This window comes from Copadichromis virginalis, linkage group LG1 (assembly GCF_057382275.1).
Source record: "Copadichromis virginalis isolate Kocher_CV1m ecotype Utaka linkage group LG1, C_Virginalis_male_GT1.1, whole genome shotgun sequence".
Lineage (NCBI taxonomy): Eukaryota > Metazoa > Chordata > Actinopteri > Cichliformes > Cichlidae > Copadichromis > Copadichromis virginalis.
Window position 1 is genome coordinate 30,151,621 of NC_140618.1, and position 19,040 is coordinate 30,170,660.

At 43.3% G+C, this 19,040-nt stretch overlaps 1 protein-coding gene across 8 annotated transcripts in view; it reads left to right on the top strand.

Annotated features, from left to right (window-relative positions):
- Window positions 1-14,553, top strand: part of tle3b (TLE family member 3, transcriptional corepressor b) — a 28,494-nt gene extending 13,941 nt beyond the window's left edge. For 4 of the 8 annotated variants that reach the window (XM_085458745.1, XM_085458762.1, XM_085458753.1 and 1 more), the window contains 14 exons: window positions 1,885-2,088; window positions 2,555-2,614; window positions 4,985-5,107; window positions 5,549-5,599; window positions 6,008-6,163; window positions 7,055-7,193; window positions 7,668-7,840; window positions 8,433-8,509; window positions 8,602-8,851; window positions 9,732-9,979; window positions 10,110-10,257; window positions 10,439-10,589; window positions 12,529-12,605; window positions 13,097-14,553. In XM_085458745.1, coding sequence (XP_085314871.1) covers window positions 1,885-2,088; window positions 2,555-2,614; window positions 4,985-5,107; window positions 5,549-5,599; window positions 6,008-6,163; window positions 7,055-7,193; window positions 7,668-7,840; window positions 8,433-8,509; window positions 8,602-8,851; window positions 9,732-9,979; window positions 10,110-10,257; window positions 10,439-10,589; window positions 12,529-12,605; window positions 13,097-13,204 — 1,965 coding nt within the window. In that variant the 3' untranslated portion in view covers window positions 13,205-14,553. Of the gene's footprint in view, window positions 1-1,884; window positions 2,090-2,554; window positions 2,615-4,984; window positions 5,108-5,548; window positions 5,600-6,007; window positions 6,164-7,054; window positions 7,194-7,667; window positions 7,841-8,432; window positions 8,510-8,601; window positions 8,852-9,731; window positions 9,980-10,109; window positions 10,258-10,438; window positions 10,590-12,528; window positions 12,606-13,096 lie in introns of all 8 variants that reach the window. The other 4 variants (XM_085458777.1, XM_085458793.1, XM_085458801.1 and 1 more) reach the window with 2 other exon arrangements.
- The last annotated feature ends 4,487 nt before the right edge of the window (window positions 14,554-19,040 follow it).

Here is a 19,040-nt window from a genome sequence, read left to right on the forward strand (position 1 = left end):
TTGTGACGACCGAAGAAGATACGATGAGCTCGAAACTGTTGTAAAGCACAGAATAAGTGGGTAATGTGGCGATCATTGCCAGACTTATTAAGCCAGGGTGCCAGCTGGTTTGTGCTGGTGCTGTTGATGCTTGTTCCACCTGACAGTACTGTTCTGCAGGGAGCCAGCTTCGCCTAGTTAACTTTAATTGCCTGTTTCCTGTGGAAGTTGCCTGAGCTGCTGCGGCATTTACACATAATGAAAAAAGATAAGTGTGAAAGGAAGCCAGCTCTTTATCCATGAATATTGAATTGGAGGCAATTTATTTTCTGAAATTTTTTTTTCCCCCTCTTTTTTTTTTTTTTTCTCTCTTCTCTCTCGCTCTCTGCACCTCACGACTCCCTTCCCTCGTCTCTCCTCCTCCTCCTCAGCCATAGCTCGCTAATGAGGCTTCTTGATAATGATCCCTGCACGCTTTTCCTCATTAGGCACACTCAATAGGGACGTCCCTGCCTCAATCCCTCGCTCACTCTCTTTCATTCTCTTGTTATTTTCTGATTCTGCCTCTCCCTCCTTTTCTTGTTCTGGCTGCCCCTTCCTCTCTCTCTCGTTTTTTCTTTTCCCCCTTCTCACTTTTTCCCTTTTTTCACAACAAATAGGCTGCTCGGCAAAGCAGTACAATATCGATTAACAATGCCACCCCTCAGTTGCTTATATCCATTGTGCGATTTCAGGTCCAGCTCGGCATAATGAGCTGACTGAATAATGGCCAACTGCTAAATAAGCCTTTAAATGTGGGAAGTCACTAGATATACCCTTGTCTAGTTTCTCCATTTTATGTAATGAATGTATGGATGAGCTTATTGAAGTTCTGTCTAGCAAGCAGAATAGCAATCATGTTTTTTTTTTTTTTTTTCTCCCTTTTTGGAGAGGCAGTTGATGGATGTGCTAAGTGTTATTTAACCTTGTTTTAAAGCACTTGCTTCCCTCTTGCCTGAGTGGCTATTTAACTCCTGTCTATCTACTCTCTCTCCTCTCTGGTTGCTTCTCTCACAGACACATTCAGGGCGTCATGGGAGCCGTGTGTGTTCTCCGCCGTCTCTGCTTAACAGCATTTTGCTGAAGGAGTGCATGCTTGCTTGGTTTTCCAGAGTGTTGAAAGGTTTTGAGGTTTTCAAGTGTAGACCTATTGATTTTTTTTTTTTTTTTTTTTTTTAAACTGTCCCAGCTATGATTGAAGCACAGCGGTTTGGGAGTGAACAAAAGCGTTGTATCGTTTTTGGCGACCACAGGTGACGTGTTATTGAGTCAAACACAGTTGTCAGATAAAGGTCACGTACCAAAACAATGAGCAATTTGTAAAGCTTGCAGTGATAAGCGTATCAGTGTGGTAATGAGTGCAGAGCGTGATTTTTAAAGAGAACCAGACGTGTAGAACAAACGTGAGGTCGGGGTCCTTTCAGAGGAGGAACATTATGAGTCATCTGTGTGCAAACTCTGCACGGGTTTGCTAACTTTTACATCGCTGGTGAAACAGCCTTTTTGGGGCAGTTTGTAATTCAAGTGTTGCTCAAGCCTCAAATGGTAAATATCATGTGGCTGCAGCTCCTCCTTGTTCTGATTTGCTTTCTTTAATAGGAATTTAAATTGAATATCTTTATACTCAAACACCTGTCAGTTTTTCTGGGAAGTAGTGATTGGTATTTCACACTATTTCCTGGTGGAGCTGGATCCACATGTTGGCGGAGACTTGCAGGCAGCTATTACGCATAAACTGTTTGGCTTTCAACTGAATGTCGTCAAAGCCAGCTCTAATGCAGCAGAGTGTGCTCATTCATGGATCCACTTCCCAGCCGACCCACTTGTCCTCTGTCGTGTCTCTCGTCTCTCTGCGTTTGTTTGCAGCAGCAGCAGCTTCAGGCTCAGCACCTCTCTCACGCTGCCCACGGTCCCCCGGTCCAACTGCCCCCTCACCCTTCAGGCCTGCAGCCGCCCGGCATCCCCCCCGTGACGGGCGCTGGCTCCGGCCTGCTGGCTCTAGGCGCTCTTGGCAGCCAAGCCCACCTGCCTGTGAAGGATGAGAAGAACCACCACGACCTGGAGCACCGAGGTGAGGAGCAAAGCCTGCCACACACAAACACGCTGCCTATGGCATTTTAGGGATGATGGCTAACTGTAGCTGCCAAGCACTGCTTTCTCCAGCCAAATATATTAATCAGTGAAACACATCAATATAGGTTTTTAAATGTTTTTGTACCAAATGCTTGTGTGACAAAAAATTTTTTATATTAGATTTTAGATGTTTTTCTTGTCAATCCCTTGATTGTGTCAGCATGAAAATAGTTTATTCTGACACAAGACAACATAAGTTGTAATCATTCCTTTACCATTAGTATTAAGGCTTTAAAAGCCATTAACATATCAGCAATTGAGGTATCAGGTTAATAATTGTTGATCTTAAATATGAAAATTAAACATGTCTTCCAAGTGGTATCAAAATCAATACTGCTGAGTTGCTGATATGAGTAATCCTGGTGACACCCATACTAATTTGTGTTTTGCTTTTCTCTCTCCTGGCCCCTCATCTTTTCACTCGCCCCTGGCCATTCCTCTGAAAGAACGCGAGTCGAGCACGGTACGTTGACTCTCCGTCTCCTGTGTGTCGCTCTCTTGCTTACTGTGTTTGGTGATTAGGTGTCTTTACATAGACGACAGCCCTTTGTTCAATAGAAACTCATGTGCGGACACACACACACACACTGCTGTAGTCACAGGGGTATAAGCTGACTGAATCAAATAATTACGTCTGGCCAAATAAGCCAGTGCCATCTAATCCAGGTGGAAAATGACTCCAATCACTGAGCAAGGATTAGTAGTCAGCAACCTCCTTTAATTTCAGCACAATTAAAAGCGACTTTGACTCTCCTTCTCTTCATCCCTAACCACCTTAAAGGATTTACTGGTTGCATGTGTCCCCTACCTGGCTCTTTACATCCCCTCTTATCTACCTGTCTCCTTTTCTTTTGCTAATTCTATTATTTTTCTGCTCTGTATTCTTATCTTAGTCATTCATTCCTTTCCAGCGCTTTTTTGATTCACCCTCCAGTCTCTCGCCGTCACAGTCTCTTCCTTCTCATGTTAAGGTCCTTGTTTATTGGGCTAGCTTAAAGCTCTCAGTTAGCCAGAGTGCAACGCTCTGTTGGATCTGCTTGGCCAGATTGAGTTCCCATTGACTGACCATCCTGAATGGACCCACTCATGTCTGAAGGGAACCCAAACTCGTCCCTCTTCTCATGTGGTGACGAGCGGCTGCCAACGCCACCTTACCTGATCTCCCCGCCACAGTCTTCTCCCTCTCTTTTCCAGTTTGCGCACACAGTCTTCCTGTCCTTTTGTGTCAGGTCATCTGATACTGGAGTTGGAGGCAAGTGCAGGGTTATTGAGTCTAAGCAATCCTTGAAAGGCTTCAGACTCAGATACACAGACAGGCTGCAGTAGATTTTTATCGGTCTATCTTTGCACCAAACCAGATTAAAACTCTTCCACAGCAGCAGCTGAACCTGAGGAGGAGGCCAAAAGCTGCTTGGTTAGCGTAAATGGTTGGGCAACTGTAGTGGAAGTGTATGTTGTTAACTCCTCCAGCACACTTTTTTTCCTCACACTCTCCTCAATTTAGGAGGTTTTTATCTCACTAGGTTTTCAAGCTGTTACCTTTCTATGCTGTTCTTTCTTTTTGAGTCAGCCAATATGTCAGAAACCTCCCTACTGCCTCTTTCACCAGGCCTTTCTGTCTCTGATGAAGGCAGGGATTTGTTGAGCTACCTAACAGTGTGGGCTATCCTCAGGGTGTTCTCGCCTACACTTCCTCCCTCCTTCTCCCCCTGCCTTTTGGCCTGTTTGGCAGTGCCACCCCACCACACCACACCAGCGCCCAGACTACAAAAACCCTGTTTGCAGCTTCTGAGAGAGTGCCAGCCTGTCCGAGCATTCCCACTAGTGGGGAGGACTCATTGCCACACTGCTATGCTCTCATTGCTTGCCAAGTTCCTTTCCTGTTTTGCTCTCTTGTCTGCCTTCATTTTCTTTTCTTTTCTGTTTTTTTTTTTTTTTTTTTCTTCCTTTCCCCTTCATTTTCTCACTCTCTCTTTCATGGCTCTTTTCTCTGCTGGCAGCACCCTCTTTCACTTTGCTCTCTGGTCCAGGTTCCCTTAGTGGCCTCTTTCTTTGCTTCCTCTTTTTTAAAAACATTAGTTCATTTTCATGAACTCTACAGTCAGTGTTTTTTCACTGTGACCTGTCACATTACAGAGATAAGCACACATACAGGAGCAGCAGCCTTAGACTTGGTTTTTGTGGTCAGTTTTGTTTTTATTTGCATGTACTTACTGTTATGCAGTACTGTTATGAATGTGGCTTGTTGAGTTTGAGTTGGTAGCGTGTTTCTGGCTTTCTTGTGTGTGTGCATGCTTCAATTTTTTTTCCTCTTTGCCTCTGCTCTTTCATCACCTTGTGTACCACTCTCCCATTGGTGTTCTCTGTGTTTATGCGCTAGCTGTTTCCTCAGTCTAGGACTGTTGTCCAGTTAGCTTTGCACCCAATAGTGTTACTGGTCTGACAAAGGAAAGGGCACTAGAGTCCTCTCTGGGTGAAAACGCACTGCTCGGTAGCATGCGCCTCTCATCAAGGTTTGTCACCTGCTGCATTTAAACTACAAAACAGTGACTTTGCTGAAGGGCACAATCTGGCAGAAAAGAGTTTGCTCTACATCACAGGCTCCACTCAACCGATAACTCCATTCATTTGCAATATTGGGTTGCCAAGACAGCAGCTTAAAGTGCTGAAAGATTGTTTCAGAGATTTATTAAAATGCAATTCTACATAATGCAACACACCGTAATGTCCTCATAGCTCTCTAAGCACATATAGTTCAGGATATTTATTGTTTTAAAGAGACTAAAAGGGAACTGGAGACTGATGTGGTCTGTCTGCATGTTCTTGTTGGCAGAATAACTCAGTTTCGCCATCAGACAGCCTGCGGGCAGCAAGCGAGAAGCACCGCAGCTCATCAGACTATGGTCTCGAGTCCAAGAAACGCAAAGTGGACGACAAAGACAGCATGAGCAGATATGTGAGTGTTTGTTTACTTTTCGTCCAAATAATAAAAAAATGATGATGTTTGTAGCCTGTTTCGTTTCAAAATTTACCTTTCAATTGCTAATTGCGGTTTTCCTGGAAGGGTATACCTGAGTTTATTCAGTTAGCTTAGTAATGAAACTTACTTAACGCTAAATGCAAAGTTTATTATGTGCATACTGTTTCTATCCACAGACTTGTCTTCATATTAGTTAAAATTAATGCCAGGTTGCAAAGTTCTCCCAAAGACACTTCATTGAAGATGTAAATATTAGAAACTGTGGCAAAGTGTTACATTTAGCATTTTGAACTTTTCTCTGTGTGCAGCAAATAACCCTGTAGCTCATTCATTCTCAGTCTTCACATCTGGTAATTTATGGTAATTTTGGTAATTTTTGCCGTCCCAGTGAGCTAACCCGTTACTCCGTCATTTCAGGACAGTGATGGAGACAAAAGTGATGACTTGGTGGTGGATGTCTCCAATGAGGTAAGACTGCAATTAAACTGAGCTGCTCAGTCACATTTTTCAGTGTGAAGGCTGAACACAAAACTAAACACAGCTCTCTTTTGTCTGCCGAAGCCTCAACACCTTTCCACATTGCCAAAAAGTCTATCAAAATATTGGTTGTGTGCGATGAGTGTGTGTTTACTTGCTGTATTTCTTTTGCCACTCATGCAGAAAGTGCGACAAAGAATACAAAGAAAAAGGGGGTGACAGGTGAATGAGAAGTGCGTGCATGTGTGTGTGAGAAGGAGAATGTGAACGTGCATGAGTATATTTATCTGTGTTTGCACATGAGGCCCCGGTTTGTTTGACCTACATGTACATGCCAGTGGCTTTCCTCCAGTCTGTTTGCTCAGTCTCGCTCTCTGTCTGTCTCATTTAACTCTGTAGGATCCGGCCACCCCTCGAGTTAGCCCCGCTCACTCCCCTCCTGAAAACGGGCTGGATAAATCACGAGTCCTGAAGAAAGATGCTGCCCCCAACAGCCCCGCCTCTGTCGCCTCTTCGGGCAGCACGCCGTCCTCTAAAGCTAAGGACCACGCCCATGTGAGTGTCAGTGACATGCTGCAAGACTAGAGAGAAGCTGAAATAAGGAGGTTACAGCGGAAGGGCAGGGGAGGCTGAACTGACACACTAAAGAGCATTTGTCAAGTGAAGTGGATGTCTGTGTGAAAGACTAATACGCAGGCTTAGCAGTTAGCTCTTATGCGGGGCTTGCGAGGGCAGAGGGTAGATGCACTCTCAGGAAATCAAACCCTATGGCTCAGCCCTCTCAATCTCCTTTATGGCTTACCCAATAAATGGTCATTTCTACCTCGGCCTCAGGCTGTAAATAACCCAGAGACACAGCAGCGGGGGAACTGCTGTCTCTGTCTTTTTATGCTGCAACTCATCTTCTCTCCTTCCAACTCCCACTTTCTCTAATACTGAAGTGTTCACTGACACGGCTATGTTAGTGAAATGTTTTTTGTAAAGCTAAGGATTAGGATAGCTTTTTAATCCACATCATCTCTCTCCACCTATAATGTCACTAGGCTAAACCCCCACTTCTTCAGCCTCCCATTTGCCAAACATTGAAGGATTTGGATTAATTATAAGAGGTGTTTGGGACATCATCTTGAATGTCTAGCCACTCCTAATAAGCTTGACTTCTAAGCAAAGGTTTATATCCGTACCCCCAAACACACAAACACACACCATGGCTGTAATGGAAGTGTCAGTGTTAGATTGGATTACCTCAAGCCGTCCACTCAGATTGTCACTCTGGATTTTCCTGCCAGTGAGGGTATTTTTGACTCTGTGGGGGATTTTGAACTCTGGTATGGATGCTGTTTGTGTGCCCATGTGTATGTGCACGCACATGTGAACTTACAACTTTCAGTAATAGGATCCAAATCACACTGAGGTTAAAAGTTGAAGACTATCTCTGTTTTTTAGAATGACAAGTCATCTACGCCAAGCTTGAAGTCAAACACGCCTACACCGAGGAACGAGGCGCCGACACCTGGAACAAGCACCACTCCAGGACTACGGCCTCTAACTATGGGCAAACCGTCCGGCATGATGGAGGCATTGGGTGAGTATCTGCAAGATACTGTTGTTTGTTTGTTTTTGTTTTTTTGGGGGGGGGGGTTGTAATCAAATCATCCAAATGTCACATCCAGTCATACAGGCCCACAGGCAAGCCAGCACCGACTGGTTGTTAGGAAAAATGTATAGTTCCCAGCACCAACCACCATAACAACTAATAATTTGAATTTCAACTGAATTTGACTGGGGTCTTATTGGACCAAGGGGAAAAAAAATCTCCTTCACATTTAAAGTTCATTTTAAAATTTGACAAAAACACCTCACCCAAAGCTGCTCCCAATTCCTAACCCCCTAACCATGTAATGTAATGCAATTTTCAATGCAACCCTGCGCTCACTGTAACAAATCATTGTTTGATGCCTAACAGAATGAATGATTCTTTCTTCTATGAGGTTTTTATATTTATCTTTATCTGGGTTTTTTTGTTTGTTTTTTTTGTTTTGTTTTTTCTCTCCGTCAGCCGCGCCAGCCCTGCGTACCCCCCTGTCCATCGCTGGTTCTTATGCCACTCCCTTTGCCATGATGGGTCATCACGAGATGAACGGATCCCTGACGAGTCCTGGCGTGTATCCGGGTCTCATTTCCCCACAGATGAGCGCTGCAGCCGCCGCCGCCTACGGACGCTCGCCAATTGTAACTATTCCAGCTTCTATAAAGCATTTATTAGTGAAAATGAGGATTTATCACACACATCTGAATAAATAATGATTTGCCCGTTAGATAACGGCAGCCCTCGCGAACAGCTGTATTTATTATCCGCCGCTACAGTAGGTTGTGTTTGCAAAATGACTTTGAGAAACTTGAGCATTCCTTCTGCATTTCCATAACTCATTGTGAATATTTCTGCTTGGCTGGCTGCAGCTTGTTGTGTGTACATAATGAGAAAGTAGAAAGACGGCCCAGCTCCTTTACTTTGATGTTGGCTAGTTAGCATTCTAAAGACTAGAGAAAAATACATAAATCTTGGCCTCAAATGCATCTCCATGTTTGAAAATCTCTGAGCCCTTCATTAGCATTAGCATGTGGGATGTTATAGCCTTGTGCAAAGCTCCGCTGTATGCAGTGAAGCTCAGTCTGTGCCTTTCAAGGGATTTGCCTGGAAACAATGGTACAAGGGTTCCCCGAGGCGTAAGCACCTAAAGCAAGGCTGCAATCCGAATGCTAGCTTAGCCTGATTTATCTTTGCAGGTTGTTTGCTAACTGTTCCGCCGTTTTGTTCATGCAGGCGGGCTTCGACCCACATCCTCACATGAGAGCCTCTGGGCTGCCAGCCAGCCTCACTTCCATTTCTGGAGGAAAACCGTGAGTATTTAGGTTTTGTGTTTAAACTAGATTTGCATTTAATGGATTGCTTGAACTTCTAATGAGCTTTTCCATTCCTCTCTGTTCTGCAGAGCCTATTCTTTTCACGTAAGTGCAGATGGTCAGATGCAGCCCGTGCCCTTCCCTCCAGATGCACTGATAGGGCCAGGCATCCCACGGCACGCTCGCCAGATCAACACACTCAGCCACGGGGAAGTGGTGTGCGCCGTCACCATCAGCAATCCCACACGTCACGTCTACACCGGTGGCAAGGGTTGTGTCAAGATCTGGGACATCAGCCAGCCAGGCAGCAAGAGCCCAGTGTCCCAACTCGACTGCCTGGTAACTTTGTTATTTCGTTAGAAGTCTCAGGAGGAGAAAGTGTGAAATGTGATTTAGATGCGTGTCATTAGACTAGCTGGTGTAAGGCTTCCAACCAGAGCACAGACATAATGCATTCATGTTTCATGAAGTCTGTGTGATTGGTCACTTCATTAAGAGTTTTCTTAAGCATCAAATGTAGCCTGACCCCACATCCCCCAGTAGCTTTCCTCCTGATCCCAGCAGACACAGATGTGAATAATTCAGCATAGTGTCTCACTGCTGTGCTGAAATAATCCTTGGTAAGGGGAGGGGGAGGGGGAAAAAAAGCCTGCTGAGTAATGATGTTCTGATTGGCCAACCCTGTCTGCCATTACCCAGCTCATTACTTCCTCCCAACTGCCTCCCGTTTCTCATTTTGATACTGTAGCTTCATGCAGTTATACTCGTCTGGCCTCCAACACCCTTAAGGTTCGTCCAGAGTGCAATCGGGTCTTATAAAGTCATCAGGGTGCTGTTTTAATTCCACCAAGAGCTCCCACGGTCCTATTGATCTGTCTTCTTGCTTTCTCGGAGCCTGGCCAACAGCTGCAGCCCCACACGTTCTTTCTGCATCTCTTGTTAACGCTGACATCCACATATTCGCTGTATCAGAAACAAGAGTCGGCTACAGTGTGAAAACTTGTCAAAGAAAATCTGCTTTTGAGTTTAAAAAAAGGAAGCCTTAAATTAATACACTGATGTGCGTCGCTGATGTCTTTGCTTTTCAGCAGAAATATAACCGTCTTCTTCAAATCACTAATTATGCAGATATTTCACATGTAGGAAAAAAAACCACAACACACAGATTATATCCAGTCATTAAGATTGGGGCGATACCCTGTCTTTGTTTATGCTCCAGAACAGAGACAATTACATCCGCTCCTGCAAGCTGTTGCCTGATGGCCGCACCCTAATAGTGGGTGGCGAGGCCAGCACACTGACCATCTGGGACCTGGCCTCACAGACGCCCCGCATAAAGGCTGAGCTCACTTCCTCTGCCCCAGCTTGCTACGCACTGGCTATCAGCCCTGACGCCAAGGTCTGCTTTTCCTGCTGCTCCGATGGAAACATCGCTGTGTGGGACCTCCATAACCAGACCCTGGTCAGGTCAGTACTTTGGAGCAGGGGATTTGTTTTAAACACTGCATTTAACAAAACGGCCAAACGTCAACATAAGACACCTGCATGGAGAACTTTCTTTGTTCCTGGTCTAATTTTTGGCATCTTGTTGTTCCAGGCAGTTCCAGGGCCACACGGATGGAGCCAGCTGTATTGACATCTCCCACGACGGGACCAAACTGTGGACCGGAGGACTCGATAACACGGTCCGCTCCTGGGATTTGAGGGAAGGGCGACAGCTCCAGCAGCATGACTTTACCTCACAGGTAACAAAAAGTGGGGGGAAAAAACTTTTCTGTACATCCAGTTATAGTACTGAGTAACCTTTCTGACATGTCTTAGGCATTCAGTTTAGAAGTAGCAGTTAAGGGTTGTTTTAATGATTCTGGTTAGGGGATTCTTGGCTGCTTTGATGTTGTTGCTGATCCTGCTCTCTGCTTGTTGCAGATCTTCTCATTGGGCTACTGTCCCACTGGGGAATGGCTGGCCGTGGGTATGGAGAGCAGCAATGTGGAGGTGCTCCACCACACCAAGCCTGACAAGTACCAGCTGCACCTGCACGAAAGCTGCGTTCTTTCACTCAAGTTCGCCTACTGTGGTAAGTACTAGAGGAAGAGCTGTTTATATATTACAGACCTGTGAGCAAGAAAGTTTCATTTCACTTTTATCTGGCAATTATAGTGTTTAATGTTTGAGTGGCGCCAGATTTTGGCATGAATCCTATACTCCCACACGAAGGACGGCACGACCAAATGAGGGATGTACATGAAATTGTGTGCTACTCGAGCTGATGACAACAATGCTTCCCTACGTGTAACAGAACCTGCAAGCAGGGACAGACATGAAGCAAACAGACATGATGATAGCGAAATGTTATGATTGTGCTACAAACAAAAGCTAATCATGCGGTGACTATACTTGTCTTTGCTTATAGTGGACGTGTACTCTAACATAAGTACCTGTAGAGCAGCAAGTGTAGTCATAGCAGCAGAGAGGATGAGTAATACCAGTGAGCTGCGCTCTCCATCCTTTCTCTTAATGGTTTATCCAGTTAAGGGTCACGTTGGCATGGAGCCTGTCTCAGCTATCATAGATCCACTTTAGAAATGACCTAGCGTGCAGGACTTTGGACAGCACGCAAGCACCACAAAGAAAAGGCAACTGTTGGATTCAAACCGCAAACTTCCTTTCTTCAAGTGGACAGTTTTCACCACTGAACCATCATGGCACCCAAACAGAGCCAGTTCATTTATATAAAAAAAAAAAAAGGAACTGGCTTGTTTTTTGTACAAAAATATGTTAAGCTATTGTAATCTTCTTGTGTGTGTGGCAGGTATCACATACCTGTCGATGAGAAGATGTGGTCTAGATTGATTCTGCATTCACAATGAGCAACCATTGCTGATAACGGGGTTTTGGTACCAACAACCAGAATTGTATATAAAAAAAAAAGTCAGCTTGGGAATGCTTGCTTTAACATGTATTAGCAATGTTAAGAAAACATAACTGAAAAGTTAAACAAATGCATAAAATGTGAAATATTTAGAGACGCTTGGTGGTTAGTCTGCTACTCTATAGGTTTTTTTTGGGGGGTACTGGTGAGAGAATTTGGACTCCTGACCTAACATCCCTGACCTGGCCGCCTGTTAAATGTGGTGAACATGGATTTTTCCGGATCTTTAACTTGTCTTGACAGCCGCTTGGGCTCGAAACCACATCTTTACACACTGCCTGGCCAGGATTTTGCAGTCTCTGTGCAGCTGGTTACTACTCTCTGTACTATAAAAACAAACAGGACCACCATTTGTGTAAATCCAGAAATGACTGAATGTGATTAAAGTGCTGTTTGTTTGCTTTTCAGAATATTTTTATGAACTCTTAATGAGTGCAGCTTATTTGTAAAAAGTGAAATGTGACACTTATGCAGCTCACATGACTGAGTCTGAATTTCAGGGGGTGAGGACTGTACGCGTGAACATGGGAGAAGTTACTTTACAAACAGGATCATTAGGGAAATTTGTTAATGCTTTTTAGCGAGGATCACTGTGCCTGTTAGGCAGACCAGCTGGTTTCCAGTTTGAGGCTGAGACAAATGAGGTTTTACTGCTGCACTTCTCCTAGAAATGTCCATATTCATTTAGTCTCCGAAGACCCCCCACAGCACCGTCTCATATCTCTGCCGCCACAGAACTAGTTCATTCAAATAAAGCTCACTGCTTCAGAGCTCGCGCTGTCACTAATTAAATCATTAGCCAAATAGTCAATTGGGTAATTAATCAGAGGGTGATTAAAATAATTATCTAAGAGGAAGTGGTGCGAGTCTCCTTCATTATGGGCATTTTATGATTGCTGGTGTAGTGGCAATTTTTCCCCTTCAGGTTTTTATGGCCATTGATGATGTTATTACAGTCACGTGTTGGCTGTGTTCTGCACAGCTCTATTGCAGGACTGAAGGACAGCAGTGACCATGTTTGTGTGTCTCTCTCAGCACACACGCATTGGATTGTACTCTAAAGAGGTGTGTTCTGTGTTTGCAGGTAAATGGTTTGTGAGCACAGGGAAGGACAACCTGCTGAATGCATGGAGGACTCCTTATGGTGCCAGCATATTCCAGGTAACTGGATAACTACGAACACACAGCTCCAGTCGAAGGTTTGGACATGAAGGAGCGAGTGTGTCCAAACTTTTTAACTGGAGCTGCAGTGCAAAGAGAGGCCGATGGGTCCTAGAATAATTTTGGCTGGAAAAATGGCTAAATTCAGATTGTTTTAATCTCACACTGCACTTGTATACAACTCATTAGTTTTGTTTCTTAATTTTAAAATGCAAGCCGAGGCTTTTCCAGTTCAGATTTCTGGTTTATATTTTGTCCTTGAGCTAATGTGACATCAGCCGATTCTTCCTGAAGGACAGTTGGGCAGCTAATTCATGAGTAATCTGACTGAATTAAACAGCTGTGTACCCACATGGTGCTGAACAAATCACATAGTTTTCTCTCCTTGTGGTTAAAATATTGAGTCCAAGACTGAGAACCTGAAAACCGACACAAAAGAAATGATGACTTGGAATATTCAGTGGTAATCCTGTTTTCTTTTCTTTCCACAGTCGAAGGAGTCGTCCTCCGTCCTGAGCTGCGACATCTCAGCAGATGACAAATACATCGTGACAGGATCCGGTGACAAGAAGGCCACCGTCTACGAGGTCATCTACTAGAGAGAAAGAGGCTCCCGCTCTGCTTCAGCACTTCTACTGAGATTAAAGTTTTCTCCCTGACCAACCGTCTGCGGGCTGCAGATTTCTCAAAGTGTACTCGTGGAAATCAGAGGCGCTGTCGGCCTGAGGATGCTTGTACTGGAAAGAAATGAACTTTTTTTCGTCCTTTTGTCTTTGGGTTTATTTTTGGGTTGCACTTTTTTGATTTTTTTCTTTCCTCAAGAATATTTGGATGTAACCTGGTGAAGCAGCGCTTCATTGTGAGAAACTCCTTCCCCAGACATCTTGTGCAAAGTGTACATATTGGAATAAATAAGACATTTTATATATATTATAAAAATATATATATTTTCATGTCCTGGGTGTACTTGTGGTGATTTTTTTTTCTCCCCCTCCCACTCTGTTTGATATTTGAGTGGGACATGAGAACTTTTTAACAGTTTTGCGCTTTGTTTTTCTTAAAGCACATTCTGCAGGCTGATCTTTTTTTGGAAATCAGAGGAGCACCAAACTTGTAGATTTTTTTTTTTTTTTTTAAATGGCCTTTTTGTCACAGTGCTCTTACGGACAAAAATCACGGTTTCTGTGTGAGATGGAGCTTCGGGTGCTTTGGACTACTGTGGGATCGAACGGTGCACTATGATTCGTGAAAAGACATGGATGTAAATTTCATTCATATATATATAGAAATTCTTTTTAAAGTGTACTAAGTGTACTGCTCTGTCTGTGCTATCTCTCCCCTGTTTGTTTTACCTTGTTAGTTTAAGGGAGATGGGGAAACATTTAAGCTCAGCCTAACCCTTGGACCTCAGTTGGCAGCAGAAGCACAGCGACGGGCACAAACTGAATGACAATGTGCTTTTTGCTAACTTGACGTAATGTGGATGTTGAATTGCTCCATTGATTTCCTGGCTACAGACCAAACTCAAACAGTCCAATCTGTGCTATTGGAATTACTCTGCCCTTTGTATCTTATCAATATTCCTGGAACGTGTTTGTTTGGCCGTGACGGGGAGACAGGCAGACATTTGACCCGACTGACTGCGCGGATTGGTCCGTCTCTACAGACGTGCTCGATGCCTGTAGATGCTTGTTAATAATAAAAAGAAGAATGAGGAGGTGGTAATGGCACTTAAATATAAACAGAAAAACTCAAGTTAGTGAATCAAGGTGGTGTAAAATTCAAACTGTGCTCTTGGTTCTTGTCAGCATTTCCCACAAGAAATTATGAATGGGGTGAAATGCACCAGTCCCCTCTGAGTAACACCAAAGTATGTAGCAAATGCTGTCGGCACTGAAAAGAAATGTACAGTTGTTAATAAAATCAATAAAACTGTTTTTCTAGACTGGCCCATTTCATATTGTTTGACCCAACGGTGTTCATCAGGTGTTCCCGACAAGCACCCGTGCATTGTGAAGGACTGCTCCGACACGCAAGCCAGCATCGCGGGGATGGAACTTTATAGGAATGCTTTGACATTTTGGGGAATTCTGCTTCCTGATAGCACTCTTACATAAATATGATGTTACAACCCACAGACTGTTAGCTTAGCAAACTGAGTGTAAACAGGGAAACGGCGTAGCTCTGATCAAAGGTAACTGTACGCTTTGTTTGCTTTACCTGTACAAAAGGCCAAGTTTAAGAACAACTCGTGTGGATTGTGGTTTTCATGGAGGTCTGTGGGCTGAAGGTTACTTTTCTCACTGGGACTTTGTGGAGTCTTATTAGTTTTTAAAGTTGTGTTCAGCCGAAAATGATCCTTCCAGAAAACACTAGCATGTTATTTTTACATTTAAGAAAAGAAAAACCATTTTAAACTGATTTCTAAAATTTTAGATTTGGTAAAATAATCGTTGGCTACTTTTGGGATCTTTTTTTTCTAGACCTTTTTTCCCTGTCAGTATGTAGCATCCGCTCTGTATTTCTAACTTAATGGAAAAGGACTACTGAGCCGTCATTATAATTATTATAATATTCTAGCATCTTTAAGCTCAGGCATTAGAAAGTTAACGCGTGTCTAATAGTAATTCTAATGATACAGTCCAACCATAAGTTCAAATCATGGAAGTGGATAATGAGAATACTGCTTCCCTTTTTCATGTTCAAAAATATACTTCTTAGGCATCAAACCTGACGTGAATAGATGAAAAATCACAAAATATGTTTAACCCTCTCAGGCCCAAATTAAGTTTTTTGTTGCTAATGCACAACCAAGTCCTGCAGTGGTACTTCTGAATAAAAAAAAACTCATAAAATATGTATGTGGGCTAATCAGGTTGTTAGTTCTTAACTGCTGCAAATCTGCAGCGTCTGCCTGGAGAGGGTTAATGTTTCAAACCCAGTTTTCATTTGATTCAGCTGAAACTGCTGTTACTGCCCTCTTTTTTTTAACATTCAGACTAAGGTGGTTAGAAGTATAAATAATAATAATAAAGGGGCATATTGACTTACTGAATGCAAATGATATAGCAGCTAGCAACATAATCTAAAGTATAACAAAAAATGTTATTTAATCTGATTACTGCAAAATCCAAACTTGAAAAGACTACATCCTATGCTATATGTTTCTTCTTTGAATACTCTGTCAGTGCAAACAAAAATGCTTTTTTGATATTCAGCACTGAAACAAATGAGACAAACGTTCAGCACAGCACAAGCTCATGCCACCTACAGAAATACTGACACGGTTCTGCAGTGGTTGGATGTATTGGTGTGGGGCTGGAGGAGGACGCTGCACCAGTGGATGATTTTGTGGAGTGCTCTGGAAACGATCATCTATGTTTGAATGTAAATGAGACCAGTTAGATGACGATCAACTTTAGATGTAAGAGGACAACTACATGGTCAGGATGTTGATGTGGCAGAGAAGCACAAGTCTAGGAGCACTGGAACTGGAAGCCCAGCAACGAGGCTGTATACTAGAAGAAGAGCATTTCATACTTCCTAAGGATGCTGAAACCGTTCAACGTGCATCAAAATAATGGGGGGTGCTTTGCTGCGGTCTGCTAGGAGGGCAGCATGGGAGCTGGTCACACCCAGCAAATGGGATAAACTGATCGGGAAGGCTGTGATTGGCTGCACACTGGATACTTTTGAAGCAGTGATGGAGAGGAGGTCACTAAACAAGCAGATAATCCTCTGCACCGCTTACTGGACAGGCAGCAGAGCACCTTCTCTAACACACTGATGGAGCTGTGCAGCCATGACGACAGATACAGGACAGCTTTCATATCACATCAGTTATCTGTTTTTGTTTTTTTTAAAGATTCGGTTGCCATCTGAAATTCTGCAATGCTTTCCTGATTTTAAAATATACCACTTGTTATATATTATTATGATTTTTTACTTTAAGGCAAAGGATAAAGAAACACCTCAATTTTTCCTTTGCTGTCAGGAAAAACAGTTGACGTTGCTCATTAATCATCGGCTAATAGAAACAGCTCGGTTGTTCTTCTTCCGCGCTGTGCAAAGAAAAAATCAGAAGTACATACGTTTATAGAGATGTGCAGTGATTACTGCAGGTGTAATTTTTGCTCACAGAAACAGTTCAGTGTCGGTTGTTCCTTTGAATATGATTGTCGGCGCACACTTTGCTATGAAACGGTGGAGTGCGGTGGAGCGAGGACTTGTGAACTGAAGCAAAGGGCGTGGGAGAGACAGAGACGGTTGTTGTGACTTAATGGCTTTGTTTCCAGACAGGATGGTTTGTGGTTTCGGGCCTGCTGACAGGAGTAATGGTGGGAGGGATGAGACATGGAGCTTTGGATCAGTGTGGCTCACCAAACCACACACATGCACAGACATGCACGTACACGCACGGCTAGAGAGTGACTAGTCGGTGGCTTCACATGAATCACACAGCCAGCAGAGACACATTCAGTCGCACTCGCATTTCACACACTCCCACACACACACACCTAAGAAAAAGACAAGCTACTCTGGGAATTTGTGGCTTTGTACTGATATCTGAAATGATTGTTGGGCAGCATTTCTGGATAAAATGTCTCACAAATAAATATCACGCAAACACCAACAGCTATATAGACTGTCAAACTGCAACTTTTCTCTTTTTTTTTCTCATTACGCATTTTTGTCAAGTACAGGCCACAGGAGATGATTCATGATACATACTATTAATGTCAGCGTCTGAATCCTGTTGTACTGACTCACTGCCATGAACACTTGCCATGTCTTTTCTTTTTCTCCTCTCTTTCTTCCTCTCCCACTCTCTTGTTCTGCTCCCACCACAGGTGGCGAGTACATTCATTTTCACTTTTGTGGGGGTGCTGGCTGTAAGGCTGTGATTTCTGACTGTGCATGTGAGAGAAGGGGGAGACGGGGTGCTTAGGGATGCAATATGGGGTGATTTTAGCTGCGCGTGTGGGCTGAAGGCGCTGTGCATATGGCTGAGCTCATGCATCCATGGACATATTTTGTACAGATACTTCCACATCAATTACCAGCTCAAGGACCTGAAGCTAACCTCGCGTAACCTTCTGCATAATATGAAAAGTGACTGTCTTTGGCAGTATTTTGTGCAATCTGTAAATGTTACATTAATTGCTGGGTGTAACACACACATGCTGGGAGGTAGTTGGTGAGGATTGTGGACTGTCATGACTGTAACTGGCAACATCATTTACAAACCGGATTGCAAAAAAGTTGGGACACCAAACAAATTGTGAATAAAAACTGAATGCAATGATGTGGAGATGGCAAATGTCAATATTTTATTCAGAATAGAACGTAGATGACAGATCAAAAGTTTCATCCGAGAAAATGTATCATTTCAAGGGAAAAATATGTCGATTCAAAATTACACGGTGTCAACAAATCCCAAAAAAGTTGGGACAAGTAGCAATAAGAGGCTGGAAAAAGTAAATTTGAGCATAATGAAGAGCTGGAAGACCAATTAACACTAATTAGGTTAATTGGCAACAAGATTGGGTATAAAAAGAGCTTCTCAGAGTGGCAGTGTCTCTCAGAAGCCATGATGGGTAGAGGATCAACAATTCCCACAATGTTGCGCAGAAAGATAGTGGAGCAATATCAGAAAGGTGTTACCCAGCGAAAAATTGCAAAGACTTTGCAGTTATCATCATCAACTGTGCATAACATCGTCCAAAGATTCAGAGAATCTGGGACAATCTCTGTGCGTAAGGGTCAAGGGCGTAAACCCATACTGGATGCCCGTGATCTCCGGGCCCTTAAACGACACTGCACCACAAACAGGAATGCTACTGTAAAGGAAATAACAGAATGGGCTCAGGAATACTTCCAGAAACCATTGTCAGTGAACACAATCCACCGTGCCATCCGCTGTTGCCAGCTGAAACTTAACAGTGCAAAGAAGAAGCCATTTCTAAGCAAGATCCACAAGCTCAGGCGTTTTCACTGGGCCAGGGATCATTTAAAACGGAGTGTGGCAAAATGGAAGACTGTTCTGTGGTCAGACGAGTCACGATTCAAAGTTCTTTTTGGAAATTAATTTTCATTTCTAGAAAGAGCTCTGACTCCTACACATAAGCATAAATGCCCAAAAAGCAGATAATTTAAGGCAAGTGAAATTCCCCCTAAAAATGAAACAAACAAAAGACAAAACAAACAAAAAAAATTGTGATAGACAACTTAAAGGTCAAGATGAGTATTTACAGAGCTGATTTAAATGTGTGCACATCACATATTTTAAGCATATGTACAGCCACATATCATCAGCATTGAATGACTAGAGGGAAGAGAATGGGGCCTAGAATGCAGCCTTGGGGTACACCACAGAGAACTGAAATTGACTGACAACTAAAATCAGATTGTTGCAATTGAGAAATTAACCACACT